This window comes from Scomber scombrus, chromosome 21 (genome assembly GCF_963691925.1).
Source record: "Scomber scombrus chromosome 21, fScoSco1.1, whole genome shotgun sequence".
NCBI lineage: Eukaryota > Metazoa > Chordata > Actinopteri > Scombriformes > Scombridae > Scomber > Scomber scombrus.
Window position 1 is genome coordinate 21390277 of NC_084990.1, and position 16655 is coordinate 21406931.

Sequence of the window (16655 nt, forward strand, 5' to 3'; positions counted from 1 at the left end):
AAACAGCCAGAAATAAATATTGAGAGTGCTACTCGTTTAAAAAAAATGTGTTTAAAGTGACATTTGCCCAAAATCTGTCTTTTTTTTCTTCTTTTTTTTTTGAGTATCAAACACTCAACCCTCGTAGGCTTGAAAGCTGCTCATCCAGGTACTTGTAGGCTATTGAAGGGATCCTTTACTGTGGTTTTCAAAGTGCAGGTAACAGTACATGTTAGCTCAGCCAGCAAGAATGTAGCCTGCTGATGACTTCTGTTGCCTCCATGTGTCATGTGACCACTGCCTTTAAAATTTTAACGGCCCCTCCCTATTTGCATACTCGCAACTTGAGATGTTAAGGCTTTTTATAATTTTAGGCTGCAGGATGTATTTTGTTGTACTACCACAAATTGGTAACACGGCTGATATAACAATAAAAAAACAGCTTTAATTATACACCTGCTACTCTTTCATCGGTCAGGAGAACTTATTAGGGAAGTTACCACTGAGTGACGTGCTTGAGAGCGAATCTGTAAACCACTACTGTACTTTAGACCAATATACTGTATTAAAGAAAGCAATTTTTACAAGCTTGGCAGGGTTGTACCTGGTTGTACAGAGCTTACAAATGGACAAAGAAGTGGATCATGCAGCAGGAGTGGTTTCATACTATTGAAATCCTCTATAACTGACATGGATTTAAGCTTGAACCTCCAGCTGCTCTCCTTGACTGAAGAAGTTACAAACATTTTAAGCCTACAGGAGATGAGTATTTGATGCACAAAATACAAGATATCAAATATAGGTACTGATTGATTGTCAAACACTGTAACAGGCACATTATTTGAAATTCTTTATAAGCTTATTGAAATATTCAGGGTCCTGTAGACCCAATTAAAACAATATAAGATGCACTGTTCAGTGGGTGAGAACTTGTTTTTACATGATATACTGTAAAGACCTTGTAATGGGACTTTTTTTGTCAACTGCTGTTTGCAAGATCAAGACTGGACTTTGAATCACAACTTTTAAGCCAACATGGAGCCAACAAGTCCTGCAAGTGCTCAAACTAATGGACATTTGAACATCTACATGTACAATTTAATGACAACTGGGCAAACTCCATGTGTATGTTGCTTATTTTTTATAAGATCTTGTTACATGACCTTTTACTAACCATTTTCTTGATGCAAATGTTTAAAGTCTAGTCACTGTTGTCAGTAAATAAGTAAGAGTCATGGGGATGACGACACAAATATCCCTTATTTTGAGAAAAAACACCACAGTTTATATGAAAAACATGGAAAATGTTAAATTTCCTTCATGTTTGTGGTGGTGGAATCAGCAAACCATCTCACACAAAAATAGATGAACTTATTTGTGAAACAAAACATATTTTACATTCCTGACTATTTTATCAACACCAGAACAGGGGGATGTGTTGTAACAGACGGACTAAATGTTTTGTTTTTCATTTTTCAATAAATTTATAAAATATGAAAACAATATTGCTTGTACACAATACCAATGTCAACAAGTTCAATAAAGTGATGTTTAATTGTCTGGTTTGCCTCTTCACTTCCTCTAATAGACACGCATCTGTCTGAGATGGATCATGGTTCTTGTCAAAGAATAAAAAGGCCTGATTGGAAAGGGCACTTTGATGTCAAGTAATCAGACAGACAAAAGTAACCAGACGCTGCCTTACAACATGCTGTGTCGCTGTGATTTGCTTCATAGTGTAATCTGATAATAAATCCAAAATAGATCAATCAAAAGCTCATGATCTTATTTAAGCACAAGATCATGACAGTGCGATGTACATTTATCAACTTGATAGCTCACGTTTGTTTGAGGTTCAGTCGATTAAAGAATTTATTAACGTTTTCTGTCTTACACGTGCACCAGAGCATCTACAACCATACACAAATGCAGATGTAAAATATAGAAATTAGGGTTCAAAAGTTGTCTTCTTGCTCATCCATTTTAAGAGAAGCATGAAGGTTGTTAAGAACAAGTGTTTTTCTACAAATGTGCTTAAATGTTTGCACACGTTTCCCCAAGCAGTTCTTAAGAGCAAGTATCCATGCACAACATTAAGGGTTCTGATATACCTTAAAAAATACACACATCACAAAGTGAAAGTGTTGATTTTTTCTACTCTGAAGTGAACTACTGAGTTCTTTAACATTAAATCTCGACTCTCACTGTGCACTTAACAGTCCACAGTCTATAATTCATTTTCCTGGGTGGAAGCCAGTTTAATGGGGACATTATGTTTTTTTGTGATTTCCGTCATTTATATACTCTTTTGATGCAACTTGTGTTCCCTGTAAGACAAAACCCAGGGTTTTCCTTACTTGTTGTAATCAACCATCCATTCCATAATCAGTGTTGCTCTCAGTTGTCCACTCTCACTCTCACTATCAGGCTCGAGCATTTGAGTTCCCATTTCGAGTAAAGAACGAAAAAATGAAGTTAGATCAGGCTAATGTGGTTTGTTAATGTAGCCTCTGGAGCTGAAGGAAACTTCCTGAGGCTAACCAATCAGAACAGAGTGAGCGCATCAGGAGGTGATCCTTAAAGAGACAGGAGCTAATACGGCCTGTTTCAGACAGCAGCTGAACTGAGGGGATGTGCTAGTACAAGATAAGTAAGGACTTCTTAACAGTCAATCATGCAACGCTATTCCAGTAGAGCCCTAGAATATAAATATAGACCTGGAAATGTACATGAGAGGTCCTCTTTAACAGTGAGTGCTTATTCACACTGTTAAGAGCTTCTTCTTGGCTGTGCATGATATTGAGGATGATGCTGCATACACTTGACAGTAATATACAATGTAAAGGAAGAGTGCATTCAGGGAAATGTAGTTTTACAAAGGGAGTTCTCTTCAGTTGCACATAATTAAATGTAAGTTGCATTATAAACAGGAGAAAGATCAGTCTTGATATAAACAAAAACTGGAATTTTTGAGTATTAAAATGAAACCGAATGAGCAGTAAAAACTCTACAGTCTTTATAATTCTGGATGTTCATGTTCCTGGGTGGAAGTCAGTTTAAGAAAGTGAACTTTGATTGACTGAGCGACTATGACCTGTTAGTCTGAAGCTTATATTAAGTCTTTAATGAAGCATTAGAGTGGACTACACACATCCTCTATTGTGAATGTTGTTGTCATCATTTCTGTAAAGATTAAAATATAGCATGAGGAAGGTTGAATTTAAACATCATCACTCATTAGTGTTCATGACTAAACTATCGACTTGAAAAATGAAGCATTTGGTTCCTCCTGCTGGTTTGAGCTTCTCAAGATGCTCTTTGCCTTCCATGACTGGGTAGGAGTAAGAAAAGTTCATATTCGGTGTCCTCCTCCTCTATCCTGTGCTGCTGTCTGCTGCTCACTCACATTACAGAGCTCTGTGTGTGGGAGCCAATCACTGGTTAACTCCAGTCTCCAGCTCTCCACCTTGTGGTCCACACGCAGCACTGGGCTGCTGCATGCATCGCTCTCTTTATTGCTGGAAATTGGGCATGGAAAGCAAACACACACAACGCGCACAGTTCACTGACACAGGTGGTTTGGGCTAAATATATGTGCTGTTACAAATAGCCAGATCTAAAAATAAGACCCACAGAGAGAAAGAAGAAAAAAAAAACAACTAGACGTTCAGTTCAAAAGCTTCTTTGAAAAACATGTAGTTGTGCGTTAATGTTTATCATGAATTAGTAAGCAGGAGGAATGATTTAGTCAATGGCTTTAACACAACACGGCTGCAGCCTGACCTAAAATTATAGGGCAACAGATGCATAGTCTAAACATCCGAAGCCACTTGATAGCTCAGTGGAGAAAGACAGTCATATCATAATACAGGCATGTAGGCCTTTATTGAGTGAGTCATTCTTTCCAACAGAACACATTTTCCATATCCACATTAAAAAAAAGTAAGATCTATAAAAACAACAGATATCACAAAAATGAGGATGATGGTCAGCTGGGTTGCACACTGTTAACAGCAGGTGTTAACAGGCACAGAAGTCTTTTTTTTGCCTTGAAAGATTTTAATAGCAAGAAGAGAACTGGATGATTTCACAAGTATATCAGGGATTTTTTTTTCTTAATTAAAAAAAAAATCATTTTAAGTCACCATGGTCAAAAGTTGTTGCTCTTCTGTCTTTTTAAATGTATTTATTGCATTTAAATATGAAATGATGCACTTCACAGCATTTATTACAATCCCTCTCCGATTCAAAAGCAACTAAAACTGTTTCCTCTTTGAATATTCCTTAAACTTGTGTTTGTTTTTTCAATAATTTATCTCTATTGAATCACTATTTAATGCAAATGTCTTGCTTTTTATTTGTCTTGTCGTCTTCTCTTGGCTTCATGTGTTATCTGCAGGTTGACTATAAAGTTGCTTATTGTTTAAAGAAAGCACATCGAAATCACTTCATTCATTTTTTAGCCTTATATTTATTTTTTATCGGTTTAATAGTAGTGTTGTTGACCAGATTTAACCATATAAGGGGGGGAGTCTAAATTAATGCTTTCCTGATGTTTATTTTTGTTTGTATTTCCTTGACCCTTGATTGAGATTTAACATGTCATCGACCAATTAGTGTCCAATTGCTCTCCCGTATTGTGTTCTGTTCAAATCATCGGTCATACACACACGCACACGCGCGCGCACACACACACACACACACACACACACACACACACACACACACACACACACACACACACACACACACACACACACAACATTTACACAAAAACACAGAATAATTGCGCCTGTTCTTCTGTGCGCGCTCCCCTCCTCTCGCTCATTGGCTGGGCGCTGAGCTGGGGGCGGACCATGCCGGTGCGTGCTGGTTAAAATCTTTGGTTGACCCTGACTGCCAAGCACTTTATCGAGAACCGGTCCTCCAGAGACATGAGGGAAGTTTCACACTTCCTCTTATTCGGCCAAAGTAAATAACAAGCGCGCGGAAAGGACGCCGAGATATAAGGAGGCAAAACACATCTGGATTATATTTCACCAAGCTGATCCAAACCGGTCCACACATGAGCAACAGGTAGATCATACATGACTTTCAGGCTTTCCGTTCATAGATCTGCTCTCTCTTGTGTTTTAAAGTGAACTGTGATGCCTTGTCTAGGAGCTATACGCAAATCAGTATCGTTATCTTTTAGAGAGTAACCGCTCATTGTGATGGTGTGAACGTTATTCTCCATGACACGCGGACTTCCTGACTTTTACGCACGTCTTCTGCGCCCACAGCTGTCAGATAAAGCGCCAAAAGTTTCACTTTGTTACATCATCCGTGTTTTTTAGGCTTTTTGAGACAAATACTACTTTGTTATGGCTTGAATTAGAGTGTAAACGTGCATGTGTCTTAGTCAGAGGGGTGTGTGTGTGTGTATCGTCTTTGTGCGCGGGCGCGTGAGTGTAGGGGGGTGATTGCATCAGAAGCCCTTTTTTCCCCTCGCACCTGTTAACATTTGTCGGTGGCATTTGGTGCAAAAGCCTCTCCCTCTTTATAGTCAGATAGCTACTATATAATAGCTGTTTAACAACATAAGTATGTTGATAACAATTGTCATTAGTGTGTTATTTATTGATTTAGTTTTTCTACAAAAGCTGTAGAAGCACTACTTACAAAGGTACAGTTTGGCTCCATATGCTTAGATTTATCAAAAGGAGAAAATCTGCTCCATTGTTATATTGTCCCTCATCTGTGGATAAAGCATCCTCAGTGAAGTGCATTCATATTAGATGCTGCTTGGGTGAAATAACTGTTGGCTGTAACACAAGTGAGACATGTGATGTGGTTACATGCAGAAAAAAACCCAACTTACAAGCAGTCAAGAGTCATACTTTCATTTCACAACTAAAACTGGAAGGTGAAAAAATGTGTGGTAATGTCACATAGCCTATGTCAATTGTACGTGACACTGTATAGACCTCTGGAACCAAAGAGCTTTTTAGTTTCCGATTCATCTTGAATCTCACACTTCAGAGATGAAAAAAACAATATAATAAATGAAAAACAAAGACAGACAGAACGCAGAGACTGCAGCAGGTTGAGTTAGACTTTGTTGCCAGGACAGCCAAAACTAATGAGAGGTCTTTTACTTCTGCCGGATGAATTCTCACAGGACAGCCATTATCGCTGCACAGAGAAGTAATCCCAGAGGGCTGTCAGAGAGTCAACAAGCTTTGTGCATCTCTTCTGCACAGATGAATCTTGCACTCGCCCGTAAAGCTTCTATAAAATAACAGAGCCTGAACACTAAGACTGACGTGATGCCGTTTATATTGTGCTCCTGTTCTGCAAAGATGAAAGTTGACAGAAAAACTTGCTTATCACAGATAGAGCTGCTCCATAAAACTGCTTCCTAAGATGGTCATGAAGATATGTTAAGTTTGTAGAAGCTGATGACAACAGTATAACTTTAAAATCATGTTGCACATGCAAAACATCTTCCATCTCCCTTAAATTTTAAGTAGGAATTACATGTGAAAATGTGCAATAATGCACTTCTGAGCGTTAAGATGAAATCCAGCCTGTACAGAGCTTTGGTTCAATTCATGACACATGCTTTTTTTCTGACTATTATTCAAAAGAGTACATAGGGGGAAAAAATGATCAAAAATGTATATCTGAGCTTTCTCAGTGTAAGTTTTTAATATGGGATCCCGTAGAAACGCTGTAACCCACAGCCCTACGAGAAATGATCAGGTCAGTAAAGGGCAGCCAAGAAAAACAAGTCAACTTTGTAAATGACCAATAACGGGACCTGAGTGCAATTACTGTGTGGCCTCTCTCAGTGAAAGCTGAAATGTTAGATCAGGGTTAAATATCACTGTTTTTGTTCGTCATTACTGGATGAAATGTTGTTGGCACACAGAGACGAGATTTTCCGGCTCTTGGGTTTAAAGTTTTTGATGGTTTTTCTCAGGCTGCACGCACATCTGACTTCACAGAGATGAGGTTATCAGTTCTGACATGTCATATGACCATGTTTGGAAAGTTGCTATTAAACACTTTGATAGCGCTGTGATTAACAGTCTTTAACATGATTTTATAAAAGTTTATGATTTATCTGAAAGCTGGCTTATCTAACACGTATTCTGTTTTTTGTTGCAGATGAACTTGATGAGGTCCAGTCTTCTGATGAAAGAGGAGTGAGCACTTCATCCTCCTCTTGGTTGCACTCCATATCGGGGCCAGTGAGGCTGAAGAGGCTTCCCTTCAGCCCCCCTCATTTTGTCACCATTTCCTCTTTGAGTCGGTCCCCAGAAGTGTTTCAAAACTGTTTCTGCAACGCTTTTTCCAGAAACTTAGACTGTTTTCCAAAGCAGAAGCAGCACAGCCCTCCCAGACAGAGGTGATGGGAAGTGTGCGAGCCAGCCGCTACAGCATTGTGTCATCAGAGGAGGACGGCATGAAGCTTGCCACTATGGCAGTACCCAACGGCTACGGTAACGGCAAGGGCAAGGTGCACACGAGGCACCAGCCACAAAGCCGATTTGTAAAGAAAGACGGTCACTGCAACGTGCAGTTCATCAACGTTAGCGAGAAAGGTCAGCGCTATTTGGCTGACATCTTCACTACGTGTGTGGACATCCGCTGGAGGTGGATGTTCATCATCTTCTGCCTCGCCTTTCTCCTGTCATGGCTGTTCTTCGGCTGCATCTTCTGGCTGGTGGCCATCTTCCACGGGGACTTAGAGAGTGGCGCACCGAAGTGCGTCTCCAACGTGAGCAGCTTCACCGCTGCCTTCTTATTCTCCATTGAGACTCAAACTACTATTGGCTATGGTTACAGATACGTAACAGATGAGTGCCCTGTTGCTGTCTTCATGGTGGTTTTCCAAAGCATCGTGGGCTGCATTATTGATGCCTTCATCATTGGCGCTGTCATGGCAAAGATGGCTAAACCCAAGAAGAGGAATGAAACTTTGGTTTTCAGCCATAACGCCACTGTGGCCATGAGGGACAACAAGCTATGTTTGATGTGGCGTGTGGGCAACCTAAGGAAAAGTCACCTGGTTGAAGCACATGTGCGAGCACAGCTCCTAAAATCCCGAACGACAGCAGAGGGAGAATACATCCCCCTCGACCAGATGGACATAGATGTTGGCTTCGATAGTGGGGTTGACCGTATCTTCCTGGTCTCCCCCATCACCATCGTCCACGAAATCGATGAGGGCAGCCCCTTCTACGACATGAGCAAACAAGACCTGGACTCCTCAGAGTTTGAAATCGTAGTCATCCTGGAGGGCATGGTGGAGGCCACCGCCATGACCACACAGTGCCGCAGCTCCTACGTGGCCAGCGAAATCCTCTGGGGCCACCGGTTTGAGCCTGTGCTGTTTGAGGAGAAGAACTACTACAAGGTGGACTACTCTCGCTTCCATAAGACATATGAGGTGCCGAGCACCCCGCTGTACAGCGCAAGAGACCTCGCAGAGAAAAAGTTCATTCTCTCAAACTCCAACTCCTTCTGCTACGAAAATGAGATGGCGCTGGAGAACAAAGAGGACACAGACGAGGGGAACGGGGGCAGCGTTGGGCCCGACGGCACCCAGACAGACAACATCTCAGAGACTGAACACAACCAAGCCACGGTGCCACTGGAGCCCCGGCCTCTGAGACGAGAATCAGAAATATGACTGTTCAGACGTCAGACCTCACACGAGAGATTTTAGATAAAAAATAAAATCACCTCTCTGCTCCAAAAGGCACTACGAGCTGGGCCTTGGGTAGAGGACAAGCCGAACGGTACTGCTGTGGGAAGCGATGAGATTTAGGTCTTTGTAAGAATCTTTTGAGCTTCAACTACATACAGTATGATAAAACACAGCACTATGAACCATGTGCATATTGCAGGAAGAATTCTCCATGAAGTCCCCATGAATGTGTGCTCAGTGTCTGTTGACTGCAAGGTGGCAGAGAGGAAAGAGGTCAGATGAGATGACTTGAAAACTGCAGGCATGTCTCAGTTTCTCTGTCCAGCAAGACACTTTCAGGAAGGTGGTTTTAAAAGACATAGTCTCACCTCTTGAGAATATATCCTCAAGTGCTGCTAAGAAATAGTGGAAGCTAAACAAACAAACAAAAAATAGCCCTTACAGATGTTTTCTTTTTGACACTTTCTCATTTAGAACCAAAGAGTACACGAAAGGCAGATGTCTGGAACAAAGAAGGTACAACTAGAGTATTTGTTCATGAGCTGGTCTCATAGCAGACATCACAGGAGAAGAAAGAAAGTTCAAACAGTTTGTAGAAAACTCTTCTCTGATCCTGCAGCTTCATGCTTTGCTTGTCGATCTGGGAGACTGTTCATTGCTGGTCAGACTGATGGAAACATGCCTGCTCGTGTCAAGGGAGTCAAGCAGGGTAGTATTAACAGCATCAAACTGACAGAAATCATTAATTTAAACTGAGGCGGGGGTAATATGAGAATCTGAATGTTCTTAAAAGTGCTGCTATGATGTTGCTTCTTCTTTTTTTTTTTTTTTTCTTTCTTTTCTTTTTTTACTTATTTACGGTTGATAAAAAAAAAAATACCAAAGAGTATTATTATCATAGTAATGTGTTTCTTAAAAACAACACCTGATTAGATTTGGTACAGAGAAGTAGAGAGTTTAGGAGTTTTAATAAGGTTTGTTTTCAAGAACGTGTGTACAGTTTTTTTTTTTTTTTACATTGATCATCATCTTGAGCCACTTCATCAAGCCTTAACCTGAGAAGTCAAAAAAAAAAGTGAAAGTAAAAGTTTACTGTGGACAGCAGTGAACGAGAGTGACAAGTTCTGTAGCGTTTGCTGAACTTAAACAAATATTTGGTTAATGGCTCACTGGTGTTTGGAGGATTTGAACCAAAAATTGATGTTTAAACCTAAACCTGCTTTAAATGAATTTAAAGTTGTGTATGATGAAAAGAAAACTAGATCTCCTTTCTAATGTCTGAATCTGATGCAGTGTTATGATCAGAGATTTTAAAAATAGTCTTCTTAAAAAAAAAAATCAAATCTCCATTTTCAAAGCCACTTTCCCTTTTTGTTTCTCTCAGCAGACTACAGATCAGCCTACTTCTTTATCAACATTACTTGACTTTTCATCCTCTGTTGTAACGCTCTCATTTTACTTGAGAATGTAAGATTTGAAGAAGAAAAAAAAAAAGCGTAGTTCAAAAGCCAGATGTACTGTAACCCTGGCTTATGAAGGCGTACTGCACAAGAGTTTGCATCAATAAAAAATTATATCCTCTATCTTTTTTTAAAAAGAAACCGCGACGGAAGGCCTCCAAGGCTACATAGATCCTACATGTGTATATACCTCCCTCCCTGTTGCAGTTATTTTGTATAAGTCTTCCAAATGTACTGCAAAACCACGGAATGTACATATTTTTGTATTATTAATATTATTATTATTATTGTACATGATATCATGTTGTTCTTTTTTCAATAAAAAGTCAGTGGACAATCAGAATCCTGCCGTCTTGCTTGTGATAAAAAAAGCAGATAAAATATCTTCATCCTGAGAAAGTTAAACAAGTTTTAAAAGATTTACAATACCAGATCAGATTAGGTCGAGTCATGTCAGTTTTATTTTCACAAGACTCTACAAAAATCCCTTTTTTAAACGGAACAAAAGGGCGAAACATCACTTACAAGTGGGTCAGTTGAGACTTGTTTTCTTTAGGATTAATAAAGTTGTACATCCATCTCTTCTGGTATCTTGCTTATGAAACAGAATGAGCTCTATGACGATAGCTGCAGCGTAACAGAACCAGAAAAATTAGTAAAAAGTGGGGAAGGTAAATACAGTACGTACTTTTTTTGTACAATTCTGAGGTACTTTACTGAAGTATTTCCTTTATATGTCCACTCCACTACATTTCAGAAGGAGATATTGTACTTTTTACTCCACTAGTTTAGGTTATTGAATGTGTTTATATCAGGGACCTTATATAATATACATTTTACATTAAAGATCCTTTACAGATGTGAATACTTGCTAATGCCCATCAGTGGCCCCTATGCAGGTGAATAGAAACAATAAAATAGAGAAAATCAGCTTTACGACATCCACACAGGCAGATGCACACACATACACATATTAACACACTTCATAGGTATACTTATAAAGCAGAAAACTATATAAAATATTGCATACATATATCAAAAAACAGGTCGTTGAAATGTCAAATTAATGCTGACTAGACTTCTTACATAAAATCCATTTGTTTTAACATCTCAGGAGAAAATATGGAAATCTGTGCAGGTTTTCAGATTGACAGGGAACTTATTCCTTTCTTTAATGGCTTTGAAAGAAAGCAGATTGTGCAAAGGGAAATCCTCGTTTAGGGACGCTACATTCTCTCCTTGAAGTAGACCTTGAAGCTCGGCTCATTTGCTCAGACCGGAGCTGAACAAAGCTCTGCAACGTTGGAGGAGCAGCGTTATGGATTATCTTATGCACTAAGCAAACATCTGAATGCAAAATTGAGTTATCAAAGCTTAACATTTTACATTTAAGTATATCACAGTGATAATACTGCAGTGATTTCCTGTTCAGGACTTTCAGGGCTTATTTATGAAGTGACCTAATTGGGTAAAACCAAAATGATATGCAGGAATGAAAATAAGAAAAAAAAACATTGCTTTCAAATATGTCTCAGAGGCTTCATTTGTTAACAATATTCCTATTATATCTAAAGTTAGCCATGCTTTATTTCAATACATGGCAGATCTTTTTAATACATCTTTTAAATGTAAGAGTGGAAGCTTTTTCCACTGTTAATGACAGTTTAATGTCTTTCCCGTGTGCATAAAGGACCGTGTCGTCTGCATACATCAGGGTCTCCACACCATCCATCATCATCAAACAGAAGATCAGCCAAGTTAAGTCATTTATTTGACAGCTGCAGCAAGTACATTCTCTGAAAATAAAGATTTTACATGCAAAACATATCCGCCATGAATAAAATATGATCCACTCTTAGAGATTGGCTCCACTTCAACCAACTACATCACCGAAAAGTTTCTTACATCTGAATGTAATTTGATTAAAGATTCTCAAATGTGACATGATGTAAATATGATGAATTGATAGTGAAAGTAACAGTAACAGTAGAGAAGTTTACAGCTTGGTTTTGTTGTTACTTGTGTTTACATGTCAGTGATGGAACAGAAAGAATGAAGGAGATTAAGGACGATAAGAAAAGCAGAAAAAGTCTTGTACTGTAGATATTCTCAAACTTTATTTAAACAATTTTTTTTTTTTAAACTAAAGATCTTTTGCCAGCAAATCACCTCTGGATTTATCTTTCAGTTCTTGAAAAGTTGCATGTTATGACAATATGCCAAATGTAAAATCAGTATCTGTAACGCCAGCCATCAAATCAATGGACATGTAATGTAGCGGAGAACAGGTTCAACATGTTTCAAAAGTACCACTGACTCAACTCAAAGCTGTGCAAGTATTTGAGTAATGTCTCCAGTTACTTTCCACCTCTGAGTACTGGCCAAAGATGAGTAGGCGGATGTAGCTGAAACTGTGTTGAAAGGAACACGTAGAGTTGTGTCAGAGGCCTGAATCTACCCTGCAGCAGCAGCGGCAGCAGCTGTGACACTAACCAGCTGCCTCGTCCTGAGTCCTTTTCTGGCGCAGGAGGGATTAACACCTTCTCTGTTCTCTCGTACTCTTGACACACATTATGCTCATCCGTCCTTCATCCTGTCTTCCACCCCCTCGCCTTATTTGTTTTTCTGTTCATCTTAATGTCAACGAAACTTCTCTGTTTTTCTCTCAGGAGTCACATGTTCATGAGGGGGATTCGTATCGGACTGAGTCACCGATGCCCCATTTAAACCTAGAGTGCACAGTGCTGGCACAATTGAGAGAACAAGAACATATTTTAATACTTGTTGTAAATGAAAGGACCCATGAATCAGATGTCATCCAGATAATGTATCCAGTAGAAGATCACATGTTAATATCAGGTGTAAATGGGACCAAATAAGTGTTTTGAGTCTATGTGCAGTCTCACAAAGCTGCTGGCATGACTGTAGATTCTCCCTCTTGTTGTTTTACAGCACATTTACTGCTTCGGTTCAGTTTCAGTGCTCTCATCAAACTGACAGGTAGCAGCTGCAAGAACACTGATGAACCCACTTTACATCATCCATGATCTTTTTTTTCTTGCCTTTATAGTTTTACCTTGAACATTTAAATGAAATGAGTGAGTAAAATCATTACTTGGTTTGTTAAGTGACACATTTAATATGTGATAACATATCAGAAGTAGACTGTTCTTGTTTTTAAAGGGCCAACTGCTGAAATGCAGCTACTATTGTCCCTTTATTACATTTGTTGGCATTAAATATGCATAAAATTCAACCAAGGTGCATTTTGAGATTAATAAATGTACTCAAAAGCAGAGAGAGAGGGGAAACTCTTCCACAGCTCAACTGCAGAGACAAAAAATAAAATAAACAACCAAAAAAAACCAAAACTGGACGTCAACCCAACTCCATGGAAAATTCCTTGGTTTACCATTAAGGAAGACTGACACTAAAGTCAACTTCTGGAGTCAGAACTGCAGAGTTAAAGCTTTGTGTGTGTGTGTGTGTGTGTGTGTGTGTGTGTGTGTGTGTGTGTGTGTGTGTGTGTGTGTGTGTGTGTGTGTGTGTGTGTGTGTGTGTGCGTGTGTCTGTGTGATCCATTCATCTGACATAAAGCAGTTACAGTATCTGACTCATTTGCATCATTGTGAAAGGGGAAGAGAAAGAAAATGAGTCAGATTATGTCTCAGAGGAAATATGAAACAAATATCCTGATTATAATAAGCATCTGAAAAAACTCTAAGATCACATTTTGTTTTGAACCACAGCGGACGAAGCAGCACAGGGTGAAATGTAAAATGTATGAGTAAAGTATCTAAAAAATACAATAAGACATAGAGAAAAAAAATTCACCTTATTTATTTACTTTTTTGTAAACAAACCCATTTTTTTCTGACGTGGCACCAGTTTGTCCCTGCAGGGCGACACTGGTGGGAAAGTAAGGAGCGACTTTCCGGTCACACCATTTAATATTGCATTTATTTATTGAATTATTAATTTAAAGTTGCAACCAGGAAAGGCACATTGAGGTTACTTCCTGTTGAAAAGGAAGAATAGTGCCACATTGTTAAGAGCTGTGCCGGGTAACTCTTACTGCTGTAGGTGAACGTCCATGTTTCTATTGTGCAGCTCTGCTCACTCCCTGTTTATGAAAACAATAACAGTGTATATCAGTGGAGTAAACACCCAGAGGTAATGTTAGGCCGACTTCCATTATTCCTGTGTAAACCCCTGAGATATCAAGTATCCAAACAGTTTACTTTTTATCGCTATTTATTTGTATTTTATACATCATGCTCTGCAGCTGATTGAGCCTTGTTCAGTTGTTTCAGAGTTGCAACTGTAATCTCAAAACAACAGTGTTGGACTAAAAAGCTTGGACCTGCAACACAAACACAATCTGTGCTTCTGAACTATCACCGGAACCGCTGGCTTTTATCAGAGTTTCTGGGAACCTGACGTTCAAACAGACTCAGCTCTCTTCCAGACCTGTGATCCTCGTTGTGTTTTGTCTTAAACTGAAGCGAAGTCTTCCTGCTTCACACGGACCCCTGCTTGGCCAGACAAAACCACTGACACAGAAAGTGGACAGCTCGAAGCTGCTCAGATGCTTCTGTGCAAGAATGATTATACCATCAAACTAATTGACACAGTTTACTACGAGTTACAACACATCTGGACCAAGTGGAAATTCTGACTTCCCATTGCAGTACCGTCAATTACAACTTTCCTCCTGCATATGCAATACTTTACACAACAATGGCAATGAAAACGTCACTTCCCTAAGTTCCTTAATAACTGGAACACAGATATAATCAGATGTAATCTGGGAACAGAGGTTGTGCTTGGCTGTGCTTGACCTGGGTCAATAATCTCTTCTATAAAAGAGCAAGTTGCATGTTGAATTTCTGATCCCTTATTAACTAATCAGTACCACATCCTTCAAGATAATTGTTTTTTGCCTTTAATTGAAAGTAGAAAGTGCAGATACAGGAAACAGGGATAGAGAAAGAGGTATGACACAGCAAAGGTCCATGACTGGAATCGACCCATTGAGCTTGCAGCTGTGTGGTATGTATCTTAACAAGCCCCAGTACCACCACTCTCTGACGAATAGGCAGCTGCTGTGTGAGGTGTACAGTACCAGTCAAGGGTTGGACAAACTTTTTCACTTTTGATTGGTGCTGTATGTAGTTCAGTTTAGTTGGAAGCTACTGGAGAAGGACTGCAGGTGGATTTAGATTTGTGCATTAAGTAAGTATAAGTATTGCAAAACACACGCTTTAACAGGTAAAATCAAAACATACCAGGACTGCCGTTAACCCCTCGTTGCAAGTCTACAGTAAGCCCAACTTTAGATTCCTGCTTGCTCTTCCAAAATCAAGACAAATGGTAGCAGTCAAATCAATATACTCCCAATAAAAACAAGTCTGACACTAAAGATGACCTATAAATACGTTTGATTGACAGACGCCATCTAGTGGCCATAGTAAGTATGATGCAGAGAAGTGATACAGTTCAGATGACATCAAAATATAAGGTGACATCCTTGTGTAGAGGAGGCATGTTGGGTGGATGCCAGATAATTAGTTAGATGGCAAAAAGTGACAAAAAGTGGAGTGACAGGATGAGTTGTTGTGTGGCGCACAGAAAGCGTAGCTTAGTTTTATCTAAAAGATTTTCAAAATCATGGCTGAACTCTCGCAATATTTCAGACTTCTCCTTGATCGAGACTTTGTTAGACACAATAATAAACAGACTGAATCAAGTGAAAGGTAAAGAAAAAATGTGAATGTCTCTGTATGGTTCTTTCTATGATGTTGTCAGAGGGGTCAACCCTATGTTCCCTCATTTCTAAGAAATGTTCCTCCCCTCAAAATTAGGCCCTATGTTTCCTCAGGCCTACATTCCCACAGCACATTTATGGCCATTCCCTAATGCACATAACGTGTTGTTGCCCCCCCCCCTTAACCTGTGCCCCTCCCCTCTCAAAAAGTAATCATACTGTAAAGGCAGGAATCGCTGTATTGTATGTTTGCGTATCCTCATATCCTGGGGACAGTTTGTTCTATGAAATCTATGAAAATGCTTGAAAGACAGGTGAAATTGTTTATTTTATTATTAAACTGGAACATAGGGGACATAGGGCTGTGGGAACATAGAAATGCTCCCTTGTCACTAGACACTTATAACAAAAATCTTAGCCTGTCAGTGGTAAACAAGCACCTTTAGTGGACATACACTGACAGGGTGTTACTGCCCCAAAGGGTTACATTACAGCCCATCTAGTGGAAGTAGTAATGGGACCATGTTCAACCTGAACACATATGTTACCATTTAAAGTACTGTACCAGAGTTAGCCGATAGCTCATTTTAATCTGCAGTCACGTCAGTAGGTCAGTATTAAAACATATAACAGTACGATAAACAAACAGTACAGAGCAAAAACCACACAGGACACACACAAAATACAAAGCTACACACAATAGCACATCACATACAATGTAGAGTTAGTGGTAATAGAGCTGGTTATAGTT

At 39.4% G+C, this 16655-nt stretch overlaps 1 protein-coding gene across 1 annotated transcript; it reads left to right on the plus strand.

Moving 5' to 3' along the window:
* The first annotated feature begins 7375 nt into the window (after positions 1-7375).
* Positions 7376-8659, plus strand: kcnj2a (potassium inwardly rectifying channel subfamily J member 2a). Its single transcript, XM_062442312.1, has one exon. The coding sequence runs from the start codon at positions 7376-7378 to the stop codon at positions 8657-8659; it is 1284 nt and encodes a 427-aa protein (XP_062298296.1).
* Positions 8660-16655: the final 7996 nt, after the last annotated feature.

Excerpts from the sequence above, each read along its gene's own strand:
- kcnj2a (XM_062442312.1), top strand. The coding sequence starts at position 7,376 with ATGGGAAGTGTGCGAGCCAGCCGCTACAGCATTGTGTCATCAGAGGAG.